At 42.4% G+C, this 21,486-nt stretch overlaps 2 protein-coding genes across 2 annotated transcripts; both read right to left on the bottom strand.

Annotated features, from left to right (window-relative positions):
- Positions 1–108: 108 nt before the first annotated feature.
- Positions 109–15,314, bottom strand: LOC147193204 (dual specificity mitogen-activated protein kinase kinase 6-like). Its single transcript, XM_086133453.1, has 12 exons — positions 14,933–15,314; positions 8,317–8,386; positions 7,731–7,779; positions 7,535–7,648; positions 7,326–7,445; positions 7,135–7,251; positions 4,853–4,904; positions 4,619–4,746; positions 4,408–4,485; positions 3,843–3,982; positions 3,516–3,561; positions 109–2,335 (listed from the first exon to the last, which is right to left on the bottom strand). The coding sequence occupies exons 1-12, from the start codon at positions 14,949–14,951 to the stop codon at positions 2,258–2,260; spliced, it is 1,011 nt and encodes a 336-aa protein (XP_085989579.1). The 5' UTR covers positions 14,952–15,314; the 3' UTR covers positions 109–2,257.
- A 1,551-nt stretch (positions 15,315–16,865) lies between these two features.
- Positions 16,866–21,470, bottom strand: LOC147193203 (BTB/POZ domain-containing protein 17-like). Its single transcript, XM_086134043.1, has 3 exons — positions 21,268–21,470; positions 19,305–19,590; positions 16,866–17,954 (listed from the first exon to the last, which is right to left on the bottom strand). Exons 1-3 carry the CDS (start codon positions 21,353–21,355, stop codon positions 16,880–16,882), a joined length of 1,449 nt encoding a protein of 482 aa, XP_085990169.1. The 5' UTR covers positions 21,356–21,470; the 3' UTR covers positions 16,866–16,879.
- Between the last annotated feature and the right edge of the window lie 16 nt (positions 21,471–21,486).

Below are 21,486 nucleotides of genomic sequence, written 5' to 3'. Positions count from 1 at the left end.
ACCTCCAACACTTAGCAACAGAAATGAAACATAAAAACGTGGAGAACATTGCTTAACTGCAAAAGAAAAATGTCACCTATTCACCATAATTCAATGAAAACATCCACATACTGAACAATAAAGCCTTTATTTGTCTTTTTTTTGTCTTTCCACAGTTCAAGTTTGTCAGTCCCACCAAATGAAGAGGTGGCAAATAGAGTGAAGGAGTAAGAGGTAGAGCAAGTGTTCCATTCTCATAATCCGTGTTAAAAAAAAGTCACCGACACATCAAGGGAAGCGCCGTCCAAGGACTCCATCATTCTTTCTTTTTATTCAAAGGAGAAAAATAAACAGCAGCTTGTTTGCGGTGTTGCTAATGTTCCCTTATTCTCATAAATACTCTTGACTTTCTTTTGTATGGTGTAGATGGAGGTGGCACTACAGTGTAAACCAGAGCATCACTCCTGATAAGATCACAGTCTGTGAACACTTGTGGGTGGCAGTGGGGAGACCACATAGCCCCTCCTGATGCGTGACTCTGCATAGTCGCGGGCCCAGCTCTCAAGGAAAGAGCGCAGAAACCTGAGCGGCACATCCAAAATAGGCCAGTCAGCTGGCCCGGCGAGAAGATATCTTTGCATGTGTGTGTGTACTGTATATGCGTGTCTCACTGCATTAAAACAAACTACCAACCACTCTGTCACTCAGCTGCACGATCAGGGTCACTGACAGTGTCAAATTTAAAATAAAAAAAAAAAAAAAGGAGAGAGGAGACAGTATTTACATCTTCAACATATAAATTATTCCCCCTAACATAATGTGTGTATGTGTAAGGCATGAGAAGGTCTCTGGGAGAAGCAAAGCAAACATTGGTGTGTGACAACAAAGAAAGGAGACTGAGGCAGCCATGGTCCAAAATACAGTGCCAGTTAGCCAATTGCATAGGCCGTGATGGTACTCTGGGCTTCTTTTTCTGGATTTTGCATAGCACACTACTATCAAGCGCTAACTCTATATTCCGCTTTCTTTGTGTAGCTTACACTTACTATGTGCTTCTTTTTCGGGCTCTTGCAATGCACAATGCTGTCAATAACTGGAATAACTGGTGGCTGCAGTGTGTCATGCAAAAGCCTGAGAAAGAAGCACACTGAATGCAGTGGTATGCAAAAAGCAATCACCGTGTCTCATTTTCAGTTTTTGGTAGTTCACTACTTTAAATCTCTTGGTATAGTTTTTCACGGAGTTTTTTGTAAAGACGCATCATCAAGCTTTCAGTTTGGGCTTCGTTTTCAGACTTTTGCCAAGAACATGGCAGCCATTACTCGGCACCCCTCTCACTTTGTGCTTCCTTTTCAGAGTTTGGTGTCGCGTACTGTTACAAAAGTCAGAAAAAAGGAGCACAGACTTGGAGAAGTGTGCAAAAGTATTGCAGAATATCAGCAAGATGTTGCATCACACTATGCGTAAGCAGTTATGAGCGTGCATTTCTCAGTCGCGCTTCTTTGTCACACCTGTCCAGTGCCTCGTATGGAAAGACTCCAGAAATGAGGAAAACTAAGCAGGGGAGCGTTGACTACAAATGACAACAACAATAAAAACTTTTCCTCTTTAAATGCAACCCAAAATAAAATCATAAATGAGGGTCAGAATATTTTTTAAAAAAAACAAGGATCCACCCAGACACAATTTTCTGGCACACAGGAGCAGGTGAGAGCTCGATTATGTGGATCACAGAATACATCCAGGTGGTATCCATAGCAACAGCGGGCCAGGGCGAGCTCAGACAGCCACGGCAAGAGATAACGCCTCCCTCGTCAGCATTACCTTTGATGCGGCGATACGATACGATCCGAGTAAAATTCACACACGCTTTGACGATATACAGTATAAAGAGACGTCGATAATGTAAATATACTGTCGCTTCCGAGAAAAGACGAAAGGTTGAAATTATTGAAAATTGAATCAAAGAAAATGGCTGGCTCTATAAAAGGGGTAGACTAAAAACAACAAAACAAAAAACACGTTCATATTAGTTGGAGTCAAACCTCTCCAGTTACTTTGAGAAGCGCTCTCCTGCTCCAGTGCTGCTGTCAGTCGTCAGGCGGTGCCCTGCCGAGTGCGGCTGCATGAGAGTCTGTCATTCCAGTAGCTGGGGCCCGGGGGCTATTCTTTTTATTTTGACATTTTCACTTTAAAAACAAAACCAAAAAAATAAAATAAAAATAAATGTAGCTGGAGGTTGGACCTAGTCGGGACTGAGAGGCTCCTCCCCTACCCATCAGTCGTCCAGGATGACCTTGACAAAACTGGCCACGTCTGTCTCTTTGGAGTCATGCAGGGTGAAAAATGGATGTTTCTGCGTCGAAAAGAGGGGAGGCGAGGAGCTTGGTGAGGAATATTAAACGACTGCCGTTTTATGTCATTGTAAGACAACAGAGTTCATGCAACCTTACAACAGCGGTAATTGTAACTCAGAATTCCTCAGGCGGTTGACGTAACCCAAATTTGTATAGAAGGCGGAAGGAGTGGTCTATCAAACGTCCCTATGCTAATGTAGTATTAAAGTCATATGGCAGTCTATGCACAGAACATTTCTGTGTTCGCTATAAGGTGGGCGGCAGTAGGGTCAGAATACGGTAGGCTTGCATTTTTCATTAGAGTTTGTTTTTATTTTGTCTGAACTTTTGTTTTTTAAGTTCAGTCAGTTTCAATTGGTTTCTAATGCTTTTTTCTCAGTTTTTATCCATCCATCCATTACCTGATCTGCGTATCCTCATGAGGGGCATACTGTGGTTTTTTTTTCTCTCTCAATATCTCATTTTCTGAAGTCACTGAATATTGTGTAACATTTGGGTGGCATGTTATCTTGCGGTTGGCATATAAAGCCTCCGTGACAACACGGGAAACATGTTCAAACTTAAAAACGAGTTGATCTCCTCGTGGGTGATAAGCAAAGACTGTTCACGCCCTCGAAAAGAAGTACCTTCGAACTCTTAAACACACTTATTACACAACCTCAGATTATCATACATTTAGCGACGGAGATTATTTTTCATTCGAATGGCATCCCAGCACCATGCAAGATTAAACAGTGGAAAATGTTATGACATCTGACCTTTCCGCCGGAAAGGCATGATGAATTGCTGTTTCCAAACAACATTTGCATATATTTATGACGTTTTTTTTTCCTCGCTAATAATGATGATGCTGTCCATAATCTATAGCGCTTGTCCTCATTAGGGTCATGAGTCAGATAGAGCCTATCGCAGCACATGTCGACATCCTTGACCGCATTCATACCGGAGGAGAATTTAAACTTCACTGCATGTTTTTAGAATGTGGTGGGAATATAATTTGACGTTTTGTGTACATTATAGAAATACTGTATATACTGTATGTTGTTTACACTTCTTAAAAGTGGGAAAATAAAGTCTTGCATTTTGAAATATTTGACTAGAAATAAAAGAATGCAAGGTTGCTTTTAATTCGGCCCCTTGAAAATAAACCATTGCATTAATTTATATAAAGTTACTTACCATTAATTCTGTATAGGCTGGTCTTTTATTGGGCTCCTTTCCTAAACTGTAAAGACACATGAGGGTTTAAATCAGAAAGGTGGAAAACACTGCCCCCTAGTGGAAATTTATCAGATTTTCTTTACTGCCGCCTAACAAATAGAAAAAAAAAGGTGTGGATTTTTCCACGGTTACGAAGACATTTTTTTTCAATCTCTCAATGAATAAAGCATAAAAATCATTCGTGCAAATACAGTCGGTAGTATGAAGGTGACATCTCCGGTTATTGTCCATGAATGAGCCAGGAGGAAGAGGAGGATAAGACCCTTTGGGGGAAGTGAGGCTCACCACTTGGAGATGAAGTCTACAAAGTCTGGCGAGAAGCGGTCAGCAGGCAGCTGAGGAGAGGGCTCATCCACCACCTGCTTGAGCTGCTGGAAGGGCGTACCCCAGGATTCGTACGGGAACTTCAGAATGGCCAACTCGATCTAGAGTGGCAAGCACACCACATACTGGATATACTGTACAGTGGATATAAGAGTCTACACACCCCTGTTCACACCCTCTTATATGTGGCTTTAGAATCACATTCAAAGTTGGATTAAATTGGAGTGGGAATACGCCTGACACCATTTAAAGTGCCTCCAATTAAACACAAGGTATTCTAGTGGGCCCTTTTTCCCCCATAATATATTCTTGAAGAACCTAATGAAATAATCAACGTGAATGAATGGAAATTGTGACAGCCATATTCTTACGGTTGGTTTCCCAAAATAAAAAAAAGGGATATTCCAACAGTAGAAATGGGACTGTGTACTTATCCTGGCCAGCGTGAGCCAGCAAGTTATTCATTTAAAATTGTTGTTGTTGGGGTTTTTTTTTAAATTGTGGTTGGCACTTGCAGTAGCCTCACCATCGTGATACCGAGACTCCATATGTCTGACTTGACACTGTAGCCTTTCTGGTTGAGGTCCGGGTTAATGCGTTCAGGCTGGAAAAACAAATAAAGCAAGTCAAATGCAAACACATACAAAATATATTTTTTAAACATACAAGCAAAAAAAAAAAAAAAATTTTTTTTTAAAGGAGACTAAATGCAGCATTTAAGTTAGATGGCCACTCACCGCCATGTAGGGCTTGCAGCCGGCGTCCATGGTCTTGGCCACCGAGTCCACCAGGTGGCCACTGATGCCAAAGTCGCACATTTTCACTTGGCCCCGAGTGTTGATGAGAACATTGGAGGGCTTCACATCTGGACGATCGACAGACATTCGGAGAAGGGCGTGAGGGGAAGAAGACGAAGAGTAAACAACAAGTGGCGACAACGTGAAAATTGGAACTCTCTTTTCTGCGCTGACCTCTGTGGATGACTGACAGGTTGCTGTGCAGGTGCTCTAATGCCTTTACAATCTGGGGAGGAAGTTAGGACGAGAATTAAACATTACGGGAAATCACATTACTGTGACACAGGACAAAAGAATTCAACAACAAAGTTTTAAGCGACACCTACATCAAAGGACCACAATAAATACCGTACATGTGATTTATTTATTTATTTTTGTCTTGACATGTGGCCTTTAACGCTGTCTTTCAAATTACCGTATTTTCACGACTATAAGGCGCCATTAAAAGTCTCAAATTTTCTCCAAAATGGACAGGACGCCTTATGATGCGGAGCGTCTTGTGTATGCGCTGAGTTCCAAAACCTGACTGACAGCCGACACGCTGTTTGTATAGAGAAAAGGCGGAAGTGACTGTGGACAGGCATGCGGCAAAGAAGTTGGCCAATCAGTGAAGGGTGGGCGTGTATATATACATATATGGAGAGAGAGAGAGAAAAGGCAGACGTGAGTGAGGACAGGCATGCGGCGAAGAAGTCCGCCAATGAGTGAAGGGTGGGCGTGTAAGTGGACGCTAAAGGGACGCCCCAAGCAGGTACCAACACCTGTATAGAGTGTGGCTATGTGCATTGTTGCAAAACAACTTCGGTTTTGGTTTTTCATGAACCCCCGAAAATAAATTCTACAAAGAGACACGGCTACGAAGCTCAGTTCAAACTTCAAGCCATCGGTTATGCTTTTGGCATGTGTGCCCATCTCACAGCAGCGGTGAAAAACCAAGTCAAGCAAATGAACTCTGAGCTTGCCGTTATTCCCGGAGGCTTGACTAAAGAACTTCGTTCAAAGTAAAGTTGCGACCGGGCGTTCAAAGTAAAGTTGCGAACGGCATGGGAACAATGGATGATCGATGGCAACTTTACAAAGAGTGAGAGGCAGCGCCGGGCGAGTTACGCCACAATTTGCGAATGGATTGTGGCTGCTTGGACGAACGTGTCTGCTTGCACTGTTGTTCGAGCTTTTGGCAAAACCGGCATCATTTCTGTGGAGCCACATGGCAATGAGAGTGACTCTGACAACGAGAGGGAACACGGCGTTTTTGATGGATTAGGGGTACTTGCACAATTGTTCAATTCTGATACATAGGATGAGGACTTTGATGGATTTCTGGGTGATGATTGATCGAAAAACATGAGTACATTGTACGATGGCTAAATAAAATACAACGGAACTCAGTTTTGCTTCCGTTGCCTTTTTAAAAACGTGTTTTTAGCTTGTAACTGTATGTCTTGGCATGCTACCGTATGCTTCAAGCTAACGTGTTTTTAGCGTGCGCGCATGCATGCCGTATGTTTAAGCTGGCATATGTTTTACCACTGTAAAACTGCGCCCAATAATACAGTGCGTTTTGTCTATGTGTAAAATACAGAAATAGCACCCATTAATGAGACTGCGCCCAATCATACGGTGCGCCGAATGGTCGTGAAAATACGGTAGAGCTTTTTCTTTTTCCCCTAAATGAAATTTACGGCAAACACAACTTAATCATCATCAAAACAAATATACTATCCTATAATTGTCTAGATCTGTATTTTTAATAAAACCACTGTTACGGCTGGGGCCCGGCCAACTATGGCCCCTAACCATTTACAAAAGTTGTGCAAAAACAATGGCCTCCTTACTTGCGACAGAGAAATCTCAAAATCAACTTTTTATTTCATTAAAAATATATCAGTTGATCGTTATCGTTCTATGGACCTGACAATCAAATCAAAACAAATCCTAATTCTCATAAATTCTTTTTATCATTGTATTTTTCTTTTTAATTAATCGGCCGATTTCTCGTTAATCCGAATTTGTTTCTGCCAAATGTCAGTATCGTCTTAGAAATGTGTGTCAGCCCTGGTTAGGACAGCAGTATTTCTGTCATTATATCAAAAACTCCGCCGTCGTGTTGTTAGTCTTGACCAAAACCAAATGTTTTTCAGAAAATTTGAAACATCCTGACTTATTCAAATGACTCGCTCAGCTACAACTCCTCTGCGATATCACTTGGGACAACTCAGGACGTGCCATAGTCCAGGACTAAGCTACGCTAACACCCTAATTAAGTCCTGATTACAGGTATGAGGAACACTTTTAGGTCATAAATCCGAAACGATCGAATGAAAAGCGGCAAGTACAGCGATAACCACGCATGACGCCATATTCTTACGCGGCGGCTCGCATTATTTCATGGTGCGACTTATGTGAATCTGAAACGGTGTGGTCGTCATGACACAGGCCGAAGACGAATTACGTACAGCTACGGTGATCTTGCCCAGGATGTCCTCGGGTATGGTCTTGCCTTTCTCAATGACCTTCTTGTAGAACTTATCCAACGAGGTGTCCATCAACTCCATGCAGATCCATACGTCGCCCTAAGAAGGGGGGTGGGGAGGGGGGAAGCTGGTTTAACACCTGATGATGCAGAGGTAACCCGCAAAAGACTGACCTCTCTGAAGAGGGCGCCGTAAAAGGTGACGGTGTAGAAGCAGTCCACCGTCCGCATGGAGATGTCCAAGTCCATCAGGAGCCTCTTCTGCTCCAGCGTGTTGACGGTGGCTCGAATCCTCTGTCGAGGAGAAGTCACGTCACGGTCATCAGCTCACGTTCAGGTCCGAGCGCAACGTTTCAAGTTGGACCCGAGACAACCTAACCCACCTTGACAGCCATGATCACGCCGCTGGGCACATGTCGCATCTTATACACTACGCCATACGCTCCCCTGCCCAGCTCGGCGATCTGCTCCAAGTCATCCGCCTTCACCACAAAATTCTGGACAGACATCATATTCACATGCATTCAGTTGGGTGAAAACGGCACCAGCAAATCTGAAAGTTCTTTTTTTTTTTTTTACCTGGTCTCCGATTGTGACGCACGCTTTAGAGTCGAGATCTCGAGGGGGCCTGCGAGGAGGAATTTCATTGAAATGAGTCATGCATGAGCAGCGCTGTCTTTTTAGCTCATTGACGCGTCACTTTAGTATTACTGCTGAAGCTAATGTCCTCATTGTTTTGATTTTGCAAGCCAATTTAAATGCATAAATCGAGGAATATACACAACTCACAAAAAAGTAACATTCGGCTTCAGGTGAGATTTCAGGATGCAACTAAAATGCACTAGAATCTTTACTGGTCAACTTAATTTGACCTTGGCTAAACGTTTGAATGTGCACGCCCAGCTTTAATTACTGCACGATACGCTGCTCTCTTAACAACTACTGAGCGGCAAAATTCACAACAGATTTTTGATCCAAATCAGAGCCATATTCAATTAAAATTAATGTGTAGTCATAATTATGATGTAGGTTTTCAGTGACATAGAACTGGGTTGCATTCATGGCTCAGAAAATGCAAGGAAAAAACATCTGGATCTGGCACTCTGGAAGAATATTGATCATTGACTGACATACAGATATACATAAGATAGAGAGATATTCATACGCTGCTACTGCTGGCGGGGGCTGCGCAAAGACTTCTCTGGCCAGCTTCAGCCCGGGGTTCTTCTTCTTCCCTGAGAAACAAGACAAGCCTTTATTTGCAACGCAAAAGAAGAGGCTCTCTTGATTCGGTCTCAAAATGCAGTAAGTACATGACTTGACGTTATTTCCATTTAACAAAAGGTTTTGAAAAACAAAAGTCACATCACAGACGACTGACCTAGCTTGCGCATTAGTGCGTTTCCATTGTCTCTGCGACACTTTACGACTGCCCATTAGTTGTGAATGAAGCAACAGCGCCTCTACTGGATGCAACAAAGTAGTACACTCCTCATGCACAGTTATTATACAATACATCTTTATTGACATAGCGCTTTCACAACAAAGCGCTTTCCAAAACATTTAACATTGACAATCAATTCCACATGGCCGATTGAATTGTCAACGACTAATCGACTAACTGGTTTCTATGCACATTCCCTTAAGTGGGGCGTGCCCATACCAACAATCAGGCCCAGCTTGAGCATTTTTCCTCCCTTTCGATCAAAGTCAGCAAAGGCCCAAAGTCTCTAAAAGATCCTCCTGAACCAATTATCTTCTGGCGTGAGGTGTTCCTGTAATTTATTCTTTTCTTCTAACTGGCTGAGAAACGGTTATTTTTGTTCCCTTGACACTGACAACAATATGGATTACAGGTAGAATTTGACTGCTTTGAATTCTTTGTCCTCTGGTTTAACTTCACAACGGAGAAAAATCGAAATCAAAATGTGTCCATTGCAGAAATGTGTATTCAAAAAAATTCAATCAGAAATAAAATATATGATATAAATAAATACATGAATACGTCCTGACTATGGTTAGAAATAGGCTTTAAATGATGAGGATTTTGGTGAGCCGATCACGATCAGTGAGTTTAGGAAAAGGTAAAAGAAAAAAACCCTGATCTTATCAGAGGTGTACTATGATTTTGTAACAGAAATTCCAGCAACGACGTGTTATCTAACTGGAGATTAGATGAACAACAAGCGGAGATCCTGCAATGGGAGAAGGGCGTACTAATGAGTAACAGACCCAAGTATGATGGCCCAAATGCAGAAAGAGGAGCGGGGTGGGGGTGGGTGGGAGGGGCGAGAAGGGGAAATCAATCCATCTTCCTGATACGCCGTCAACGCATCTTTCCTTTATCGAGGTGCTGAGCATTATTTACTGTCTGTGTGCGATGCAATAAACTGGGCAACAAAATCCCCGCGAGGGGCTAATGCGTTTGGGCCGGGACAAGCGTTCATTCATAAACACGTTTTGGACTAGCATACGATGGGACTTCCCAGACAGAGTGACATAACTTGCACAGGAAGAACAACTTCTCGATACCGACGCGGCTTCTTTCCACACTTTCGGCTATTTCTTGACCTTGCCACTGGATAATGACTTTCACTCTACGGGTGTGGAATTACTCAGCCGAGCTTGTTTCATTCAACGCTCTGCGACAGTTGCAGGAAAGAAAAAGGCAGCCGGACAGTTGAGACTTTCGAGTGGCTCTCGCAACCTGTTAGTGAGTCACGCCATTAGCAGTCAAGAGGAAGTGTGATACACTAAAACCCCCACTGGTTGGATCAAATGGGAGCAGAGGGAGAGTAAGACAAGTTTTACAAATATTTCAGAGATTCTGCAGCCAAACGCCAGGCAGATTTGAGCTGCAAGCCAAAAATAGGGCGACCGCGTCCTCGCCGAGTGCACTGTTAAAAATAGACTGTGCTTCCTCTGTGCACGATGAAGTAAGAGCACCCAACGGCTTGCAATGACCTGACAAATATGTCGGCCTTTAGCTAGAAAGACAAAAAAATAGCAATGCTGGGGGGGGGGGGGGGTTGCATAGCAAAGGTTTTGGCGGCCTTTTAGATGTTGTTGCAAAAATGCTGGAGAATGCAGACTGAATCTGCACATAAAAGCATGACCTCACGTGCTGCAACATCAAGGGCACTTATACTCATTTCGTCACCGTATTCTGAGACCAGCATCATTTTCTCTCTTTGCAAAAGGTTATAGTGCAAGCGCACCTAATAATTTCACCCAACAAATGCTGCATGTGATGCAAAGACTAGCGGGATGGTCACATACTACGTATGCGTGCGCACGCAGTGGGGCGCCCGCCCAAAAACGCGGCAACTGTCGGAGGTACTTTTTGGGGTGCTATGATGTCATTGTGCGTGCGCTTGGCGCATTGCTAAAAGTTACCACTGGGGCGGCGCCAGAGTCCACAGTTGATGGATGGAAAACGACAACATTCAATCCCCCCATCCCCCCCAAAATATTGTCGAGAATACGGCATGCAACACCAATCATTCTTTCCCAGCTACCACCAGGGTTCCCACTTCCATTTGCTTTTTATTTATGGACCTTTTAAGGACTTTTGAGGGCTAATTTTGCCATTTTTAAGGACTTTTCTCCATTCCGCAGGGTATTCACAGTGGATTTAATTCCCGCTCAGCAATATGCGAGCTGAACAGAAAGCCACATATCACTGTGCTGGTGTTCAAATCATTGCTGCCAAAGGAAGGGCACATCTTTATTTTTAGGGGCAATCAGCTAACCCAGGGGTGTCAAAATAATTTTTGTCACAGGCCACATTGTAGTTACAGTTTCCCTTGGAGGGCCGTTATGAATTTTGGGAAACCATACAAATGTTTAACCCCCTCCACATATTGCATACACGGCGCACAACAAATTGATCAATAATTTGTTTTGAAATCAGAAGTCAAGAATCATGACTATTATTGTGCATTACATATGAAAATTTGAAATTTTGGTTCAGACTTTAGCAAGCAACATGGAACTTTACATGTTTGATTTACTTTGGGGCCACATAAAATGATTTGGCGGGCCAGATCTGGCCCCCGGGCCTTGACTTTGACTTTTATTTTCGAATAAAAATACATTTTTAAGGATTTTTATTGATTTTAGAAGCTTTCCCTGAAAATTAAGGAAAATGAAGAACATAAATTTACAACTTATTTTTTTATATTTATAGAAAGAAATTTCATCGGTGCTGTATGTTGCACATCGAGCATATTTGACAAAAAAAGTTGACTTGACTAAGTGCCAATGGCATGGCAAACATACACATCTGTCGAGGCACCATTCCTGCTGAAAGATACAAAAATGTTTTGGAGAGACATACACTGCCATCCAACTATGTCTTTTTTATGCTTAAGACAATGACAAACCACATTCTGAAGGTGTTACAACAGCGTAGCTTTGTAATAAAAGAGTGCGGGTACTCGACTGGCCCGCCTCCGGTCCAAACGCGTCTTCCATTGAAAATGTGTGGCGCATCATGAAGCGTAAAATATGACAATGAACACCCAAAACTGAAGCAGTATATCAAGCAAGAATGAGAAAGAATTCTACCTCCAAAGCTTCAACAATTAGTGTCCACACTTCCCAAACTGTTGTTAAAAGAAAAGGTGATTTAACACCGTGGTAAATGTGATCCAGTCCCATCTTTTTCGGAACATGTTGCCGTTATAAAATTGGGAACGCGTATTTGCGAAAAACAATCAAGTTGATCAGTTTGAACATGAAATATCTCGTCTTTGTAGTGTACTCAATTAAATATAGGTACACCATGATTTGCAAATCATTGTATTCTGCTTTCATTTATGTTTAACGCACATCCCAACTTCACTGTCATTGTTTTTTTTATAATGTTTTTTTTTTAATGTTTCAGCACACAGAGTAATTCTTGTCAGGCTTCAACTTCTTGAAAAAGTACAGCTTGATTCTTGCAGTATTCCAGCTTATTTCTATCCACATAACAACCTTATTTTCAAAGTATTACAATTTCTTTTCTTGTAAATATTTTTTTCTCAAAATGTTTTCCTTTCAATGTATCCCTAATAATCTTTCACGGTTAAACGATTAAAGAAGTAACACAGGGGGTCAAATGTCTTTGTTGAGGCCGGCAAACGGAAAACACCCAGGGAGGCGTGATAGAGACGTCGGACCAAAGAAGAATTTCTGGATTGCTCTGAGTTCAAAGTGCCAAAGGCCCGTGTGGCAGATCGCTGTCAGGAAGCTTTTCTCGCAGTGGGTTTGTACACATCCACGCTGGATGACTCATGTGCTGATAATCTTCCACACGCCCTGTCAAGTGTGCTGCTGGGGGAGAACCCAAAGTGTCCAAACATGCCACAGCAATACCAGCTACTTGCTATCTATCAAAAAATAAGAATAAAATTCAGTCGTGCCTTGACTTACAAATTCCATTCATGCATTCTTTGATCACGCTCTGGACTCAAAACATTCCTTAAATCATATTTACCAATTGAAACGCAGAGGACAAAAAAACAATAAAAGCCTGTGAGTATGGTTATATTATCTGTCTACATGTGTCCATTGCTGAAAGAGTTATAAATACAGCAACATTGATGATGTCTCCAATTGCGTGTTAGCTAGTGGACTTTCGTATAAGGCAAAGGTGTTTTAAAGGCATAATATGTAAATTCTCGCTGTTTTATGTTATGTTTGAGAGTAAACTAATAAATAAAGAAACAGCTTGAAGCCTCTTTTTTGAAGAACTTTTCATCTAAGTGACTACTCATATCTTGAAAAACTCATGCTGGGTTCACCAAATGACAATAACTGTACAAATACCTATTACTACTTTCCTACATGCATTACACTACATTTTCTGACTCAGTGACAGATTCTCCAGATTTTTCAACACATATCAATCACAAACAACTTACTGTCCCTTCTGTTGAGCAGTTAACCACTAACACCTGATCATCTTCTTTCTACCCCCCAAATTTGCTGCTGTAGACTGTAAATTTCCTCAGTGTTGGACAAATAAAGGTGGCCAACGCAAGCTACTCTTCCGCGAACATGATGTTACCAACGTGACATTGTAATTACGGAGCTTACTACTACTCGCAGCTCACTATTCACAAATTCACCTAATCACAAGATGGCGCCAAAGCTCTGAAGGAAAGTAGTAACTGATGTCGAGGAAGTACTATTCGAGCGGGATCGGGACAGAGCCCTGGCCAAAATAGTGGGGAAAAGAATTGTTGACGTGAGTCCCCACGCGAATGTTTAGAATCGTCTCTCATTCATTTTGTGTCACTTTAACATCATTCCCTGGCATCAAGGCAGATCTTTTGCCACGATCTTGTGGCATTTTAGGGTGCTTCAGGTTCAGGAGCACAAAACAATTAATAGATTATTCACTGAATTTTCAGTGAATAATGGAGAATAGGTTTCCATTAACTAGAGATGGGTATATACCGATACAGAGTAGTGGGCCAATACCGGCCTTATTTTTAAGTATCAGTTATTGTGCAGGCTGCCGATCCCAATACTTAAGGCAAAGAAAATCTGACATTGAATAAGTCCTCCGAGCCAATACTGGCACTACATTTCGACAGTTTGACACATCTGCAAATTATCATCTGTGTTCACGATGCTTTGTCATTCTGTTAAACTACAGTTTGTTGATCAAACATCTTTCTTTGTATGTCGGGGAGGGGTCAAGCCATTTAGTTTATAGTGTAGTGTTGTAAGATGAGTATAAAATGATATTAAAGTATGTGGGGATCATGGTATGAGGTACATTTATTGCTTAAACTGGTAATACAGGTTATTACAAACATTTTGGAAGAGGTGGCTAGTATTCGCAGAGGGTCAACTGTATTCATCATCATCATAGCAGAGAACCTGTGCAGCAGCTAGCTGCCTGCATCCAGCCGACTGTCAACACAAGAGTCGCAGCACAAGTCAAAACATGCCTTGGTAGGCCAAAGGGAGCCATAGTGTGTACTCCCCCACCATGGTAACGCTAGAATGATTGTGTAACAGCACAAGCGGTGAACTTGAAATGTAAATTGACGACATCATCATCCTGTGCGCGCGCGCGTGTGTGAGCGTGTGTCTCGCAGAGGAAAGCACCTTTATTTGATTTTTCCGATGTCCATTTTTTCCAACGTTGTACACACTAACATTCCGCATTACATTCCGCATTGTACACACTAACATTCCGCAAAACATAACAATAGAGAATATTCGAGTAAAAATACACGAAGGCGAGGCAAACCGTTCTTTGACGTACTGGAGCCATCAATCACAACCAATGAGTCATACGTCACGACGACAAAAATACGAACACCTGTAGTCGCCATTCTATCTACCTACCTATCTATCTTTTTTTTTTAAACTAAAATTAATAACTCCTTCCCGTTTATTTCAAGTTGAGACGTTTAATTTTTTCCACTCCGAGAAATCACGTTAATTTACAATGTGAAGACAATAGAGACGCGAGTAGAGAACCTAGCCACAATGCTAGCTGCAAATGTTATTTAGCATGTCAACAGTGGGGGGGCTAGCTTCCGAACCCACAGTCTTTGCACAACACAAAGTCAACCAGGCATGCTGACTCGGGTCTTCTTGCCGTTTTTTCTTTTGCACCGTGCAAAGCTTTCCACCTGGCGTGCTTTCATTTGTGAAAAGGTGGCTAGCTTACAAAAACGACTTCCGCACACACATACATATATATGCATTCCTAAGGGAGAAAGTAGCATGAGTGAGTGTTGTGGGGAGGTTAAAAAAAACCAAAACACACATACCTCCTTTGGACAGAGACATTTCCCCTATGCTTTGATGAGGGGGAAGGGAAGCACAAAGACTTTTTGCCTTTTTCTACTCCCTCCCTCCCCGCATCGAACCCGTACACCCGCTCAGGATCGCAGGCTGCCCGTGCAGAGAAAGGGGAAAAAAACTAGCAGCAGCGATGAAAGCAAAAAATGAAATAAAAATGCCTCGTTTGTGCGCGCTCCGAACGCCTCCAGCTGCTAAGGCGAGCGTTCAGCGGGCGATTAGAAAGCAGATGCACGGTTCGGGTTGAAGGCAGTACGGGCTCCACACTTCGAGTAAGTTTGCTAACAACACACACAAAAAAAAAAAAAAACCCTGCACTTTTTAGGGTGGCCAAAGTCTGACAGCTGAGGGGGCCAACACAATGATTACGTACTTCCGGTTATGCCGCGAAGCGCTCTGGGAGTTGGCGTTTACTTCCACGAAAGCCATACAGAGCCCCCCCCCCCCATGCACACACACACACACACACACACACACACACACACACACTAGTTATTAAGCAGAACAAATTCATTTTATTTGAAATGGAATTCTAATTAAACAAAGATATTAAAGATATTTTTTCCTAAAGATTGTCAGTATTTCACGAATTATGACTCGGTATTTAAACTTATGAGCCCAACTGTAACAAAAGCAAAGGTGTAATATTTCAACTTTATGATTTTCAATATGCAATCATGGTCTCCAAATAATTTTTTTTGTCTCATACTACTGGAATAAGGTAATTTTACGACTCATGCATCTTGTCTAAATGATTTTATTCCTGAAATGTTCTTTGGCTCACCAAAAAAAAACATCCAATATCAAACCATCCATTACCTATACTGCTAATCAAATTCAATGTATCATGCAACTACTCTATTTTGACGACTTAATTCTCATATAATTACATATTTTTTCTATGGTATAATGAAAATAAAGTTGTAATATTATAACTGGTATTCTCTTTGGGATTTTTTTTCCCCGCGATAGGAATACTTTTTTTTTTTTTTGCTTAAAACACAGTTTCTCCCATAATAACCAGAATAAAGTTGTTCATATTTTGACTATTGTGAATATGTGTTTTAATCGTCAAGCCCCACCAAATCATAACAAAAAATACGTTGGAATGTTTAGAATGTCATAAATTGTACTCAAGTCTTAGAACTTTGAGTTTTTCCGCACCATACAATGAGAAGAATATTGCAACGTGCTGACTTGTACATGTACATGTCAATAATAAATGGGGAAGTAAAACTAAACAATCCAATTCTCAATTATTATTAATGGGAACTACTGAACAAAAAAACGAAGGCAAAAACACATTGTAATTCCATTGCGTATATGTGTAGATGTAACTTAATACTTTGTATTCATTCTATAAACTAAACATCTAAACCTACGGAGCCCCTAAGGTGACATGGAAGAAAAACAAAAAGTTTTCCCTTGCAAAGAAAAAAAAATGTGCATATATATACTGTATATATATACTGTATATATATACAGTATATATGTGTGTGTGTGTGTATATATATATATTTTTTGTTGTTGTTGTTTTGTTTGTTTTATTTTTAAAGGAAGAAAATAAAACAATTTGCGTTCCGGAAGTTGTTTTTTTTCTTCCACGTCACCTTAAGGGCTCCGTATAAACCTGACTAGCAATAAAATAAATATTTAAAAAATACAGAGGTATGACATCATATTGAAATACTAAGCAATAAAAGGAATACATTCAAGGAAAAAGAAAAACCTACCAGACTACGCATTGCCTGAAAAAATACAGTACAAGGATTTTTGCGTTGTTTTGTGCATGAAATACTATAAAACGTGTGTCCTTTTTGTTCTTTTGGTAAATAATTGGAAGACTATTAACGCACACAGTAATGAAAAATGTGTGTATGCTGCGACACAAGTACAACTGCATGCGCGTTTATGATTTATTTCTTCGCGACCAGCAGGGTATGGTAGAGCGGTTTTATCACAACGTGCAGATAGAGGGAGCTGTCGATCAGGTACTCGGACACGCGGCGCTGCAGGTCGGCGCCCGCCAGGAAGTCTCCAACCTCCTCCGTGCTTTGGTGGAAGTTGTAGACGTGGCGGACTACTACTTTGCCTTGCTGTCTGGCCATCACAATCACCGTCTTCTGGAAGCTCACCCCGGCAAAGTCCGAGCTGGACGTGGCCGGCGTCACGATGATCCTTGGCCGCCCCCCATCGGTGCGGGTTGGCTGCATGGCGCCCATCTCGCTGTAGGTGGACCTGGCGCTAAGGGGCAGCCAGCGAGGGGAGAAGAGCAAGTTCCATGTCACCCGTTTGCCGGCGTCGTGACCGCTAGGGCCCAGCTGCGTCTGGAAGGTGAAACTGCGGTCGTCACGCGTCGGGCTATTGATGATCCAAGGGGAGCCCCAGGAGGAGGACAGGTAGTTTCGGGGTGTGAAGATACTGCAGTTGACGTCAAAGTATTTGGCCAAAGTGATGGGAGACGCAGAGTGGAACTGGAAGGCCAGGTAGAGAAGATCCCGGACGGACTCATAGTACCTCTGCATGAGGGGTGACTGCTTCTGCAGACGGAAGAGATACTGAGGGGGGATCATGCCGTAGCGAACCAACCTCAGAGCCGACTCCGTTGTTTTGCCAACAGGCTGGTTCCGGTCGATCCATGCCTCCAGGGCTTCGTAGAGCTCCAGCTCAGTCTGCAGGATGAGATCCGAGCGCTGGAGCAAGGAGAGGAGCAGCTCCTCACTGATGGAGCCCCATTCCTGACTCTGCAGCACCGAGGACAAATTCCACGAGAGGTACTGCAGGCAGCTGTCCCGCAGGGCCAGGTCCCCCATTTGCAGCGCATAGTTGTACCAACCGACTACATGGCCCGTGGGGGACTCGCTCGACAAGTGCTGGGTCATGTATTGGGTCAGGCCCTGCTGCAAGCTCCACACGTGGTACTTGCTGGCCAGCTTGTGCAGAGAAATAGCCTGGTCAAGACGCACAGACACGTCTCCACAGTACAAGTACCTGCATAAACACATACAGTGGAAAAATGATTGAAAAACGTCTACACTGAAGCTTCCCAACTGAGTCACCCAGAAGCCCACACTTTCCTGTTTTAGACTGCGAGCCTCAAACGCACGGCAATGTAAATAAATCAACATAAATGTGGTGGACCTTCTGAAGCTGGGTGCACACATACCCAATTTGAACATTTTAACCGACAGCTTTAATGCAGTTGCTGGCTTCACCAAAATTCAGCAACTCTGTAAAATGTTTGTCTTGGACTAACACTTCCAAATCAATCTCTTCAAACTTCATTTTCAGCTTGCTATGCTCTCCCAAATGTCCCATGATGAAAACCATCAGCGCTCTTTTAACTGTCGGGTAAATTGCCAGGTGGCATAAAGTGATTGACTAGCACTGACTTGACATGAAAATGACAACCAAAAAAAGTTTGTGTTTGGCATGATGCCGCCATATATTCCCTTAGAGCAAGTGTGTCAAACATACGGCCCGCGGGCCGGAACCGGCCCGCAAGGAGGTTTGATCAGCCCCGCAGGATAATTTAAAAGTGAAAAAAATGCATAAAAGACACGGAATGAATATTTTTAATAAGGTGCAATTCATGGAATATCCGCTAGGGAGACACACTGTTTTGATCAGAGGAAAAGACAACAGCAGTCTCAGTCTGTCACTGAGACAGACCCAACACAGCAGATGCTATCAAGGACACGTGAATACTTTATTCTTTACACATATTATAGCACTCTCCTTAATTTGTAAGGTGTAGACAGGGATTACATTTAGATTTTATATGCTCGTGTAAATGGTTGAAAAATTCCTTTCTTTATAAATCTCGTTTAATCTTAAAAGTGCATTACTATATTTTTCAATACCAATTACTTGTTAAGGTTATGTGCCTTTGTACAGTCAGTGGGATCAGTTGCAATGCATATATGTGAATGATAAAAGTAAATTGCACATTTGTCTAAGGAAATCTTAGGTGCTTCATGAAATGTTTTGTAAAAGATATGTTCATTAAATGTCAACATTTTCCTAGTGTTTTTGTGCTTCTTTAGACCAAAACAAAGGAAAGACATGTTATTTTGGTTATTTATAGCAGAGTATGGTATCATTTTTAATGGTCCGGCACACTTGACATCTACCGAGGCCGTATGTGGCCCACAATGTGAAATGAGTAATTTAGCAAAACATAATGGAAAGCCTGCTAGCTGATGTCAATGCCAAAAGCGCACATCTTTACCATTAATCCGAGCAACCGAAAAGTCGTTTCATTAGCCAGTCCCTCATAAACCATCATCAGGCACATTCACACCAACATGTGAACCTTGCCTTTGACGCAGTCCTCCTCACCTGATGAACTTGTCAAAGACGGCGGCGCAGTCGGACGGCTCCCGCAGCACCAGGGTGCTGCTGTTGCGGCTGAGCAGCAGCTCCTCGAACACGTCACTCTGCATGGAGAGCAACAGGCTGTGGGCCTGGATCACCTTCACCTCATCCGTGCCGACAGTGTGCACGCGGAGGGTGACGTCACTGCCGTTGCCCGCCGCCAGCAAGCCCTCCATACGCTGCACCAGGCTCATGGAGTGATTCAGGATGGTGGCGCCCGTGTCCGGGGGCACGTCCAGCTTCATTGGAGCTGTGGACACACAAGTGGCGGGAAGTAATAAAGTAGAAATACAGTACTTTGTTATTGTCTGTTTTGTGAGCAGATCATATTTTTTCCTTTTGTGGCACTTCATCATTACTTCTACTTTAACCCACCTTTTTTTTTCTTTTTTCTTTTTTTTTACAAGTAACTGTGAGATGAGAAGTCTCATTCGGCTATGAAAATTGAATGAGTTTTTCTAAAGAGAAAATGCTCATTGTACTTGGACATGACTACATAGAATAATATAGAATGAAAGCGTATTTGCCACATCGGTTCAGAGGCCGCTGTGCCGCTGACGGCCTTGGCCACCTGGGGGCAGGAAAAGACAAACGAAAGGGATATACCGTATGGGGAACTAAGTCAGTCTGTTCAGAACAGACAGCTCAGCTCCTCGCAAAGGATAAAGAATATATGACTGTGAGTACCGTTTTAGTGAATGTCTGAATGTGATTCTATAGCATTTGTGCTCAAACATCAGTTGCTTGAAGGGTTATAAACGCGTTTTCCATTTTGTGCTAGCATTAGCATGAGGCTAGTGGACTAAAGAAGAAGCCATGTGCTTGTTTTAAACACACAAGGAGTAATTCTCTTCATTTAATGTTTAGTTTGACAATAAATTTCAACTGGGAGTGGCAATAAAGTGCTCGAGGCCTCTTTTTGGAGCAACCTCTAACCGTATTAGAGTTGAGTTCACTGCCACCATGTAGCTCTCATATGTCAAGTTTGAGCTAAAAAAAAATGCCGGCTCATAATATGGGTCACTCGCGTTCAGGGCTAAATGATTTTGAAAGATAATCCAATTGCAATTTTTTTCCCTTCGCTATTGCAATTCAATATGCAATTTTCTTTTCAAGGTTCTCCTTGCATGTATTTCTGAACCAACACAAGCAATAAATTCATCTGAATTACAATAAACAATACCAGATTTATTTTATATATACTGTACACATTTGGTTTTATTGATAGAGATGAAAATGAACTACAGGCATGACGACGGCAAACTTTGCTTTCCAGTGGTTTCATTCTACCAAATGAAAATTGCATTCTACTACACTGTGATGTCGACCCTCCATTTATCTCAAGGCACCACGGTAGTAAAATCTGGCCAAAGATCCAAGATACTACTTTTTGTCTTGATATTTGTAGCTGCCCCTTAAAACAAGACATATTTCTTGAATGAAGAGAAACCTTGAAGTTGATGGCTACACATTTCATTTTGCAATTGACTCCAATTCTTCCAACGCAAAATAGATCTGTTGTGCCGCAACCTCCATGAAATTATTCTTACTAAAACAGAAACTGACAGACCCCCTTCATACTTCAAAATCATACCCTTATGATGAACTTTTCGAGGAAACCATTGTGGATTTGTTTGGTCAAAAATCAATAAAAAGTGTCCTCATTTCCTTTCCTTCCTCCTCAGCCTCCTTAATGTATTGTTGGGTCGGCACAAAGCCAGCCAGCAAATGGACTCGCGTGTCTTGCATGCGGGCAGCGTGAGTGGAATAGACAAGCAAGCCATCAGTCCCCTGCTTCGGGGCTGGGTACTCAAGCCTTGCCCTACTACCCACTGACACTTTGGGGGGCTGAACTGAGACAGAGCAACACGGCATCCCTAAACAATGCAGAATATGGCAAAGTTTTGTAAAAATAAAGTCCTCTTACCTCCTCTAACTGCTATAAAGTGGCTGAAGAGGAGCAGACTGGTCCAAGAGACCCCAAGAAACAAGCCTAGATCACGGGAGGGCATCATCTCGCTTCCTCAATTGTCTTCTCACTGCGGTGTTGTTTGCACAGAGGTGTGATGCCCCGTGTGTGTGTGTATGTGTGCGTGAGCCGCCTGGCTCCCCGTCCCGCACGCTTTATGTAGGACGCCTGCCTTTC

This window comes from Hippocampus guttulatus, chromosome 16, assembly GCF_054856545.1.
Source record: "Hippocampus guttulatus isolate MCC_2025c chromosome 16, RoL_Hgut_1.0, whole genome shotgun sequence".
In the NCBI taxonomy this organism is placed as follows: Eukaryota; Metazoa; Chordata; class Actinopteri; order Syngnathiformes; family Syngnathidae; genus Hippocampus; species Hippocampus guttulatus.
The sequence above is the reverse complement of the archived record's forward strand: the minus strand, read 5'-3'. Positions and strand labels throughout refer to the sequence as shown.

Coding starts and splice junctions, on each gene's coding strand:
- LOC147193204 (XM_086133453.1), bottom strand. Junction 7,780..8,316: donor CCCCCGCCAGCAGTAGCAGC/GTATGAATATCT, acceptor TCCTCCTCGCAG/GCCCCCTCGAGATCTCGACT. Junction 2,336..3,515: donor CAGCCTATACAGAATTAATG/GTAAGTAACTTT, acceptor TTTTCGACGCAG/AAACATCCATTTTTCACCCT.
- LOC147193203 (XM_086134043.1), bottom strand. CDS start 21,355: ATGATGCCCTCCCGTGATCTAGGCTTGTTTCTTGGGGTCTCTTGGACC. Junction 19,591..21,267: donor CTTTATAGCAGTTAGAGGAG/GTAAGAGGACTT, acceptor GTGTGTCCACAG/CTCCAATGAAGCTGGACGTG. Junction 17,955..19,304: donor GTCTTTGACAAGTTCATCAG/GTGAGGAGGACT, acceptor GTGTTTATGCAG/GTACTTGTACTGTGGAGACG.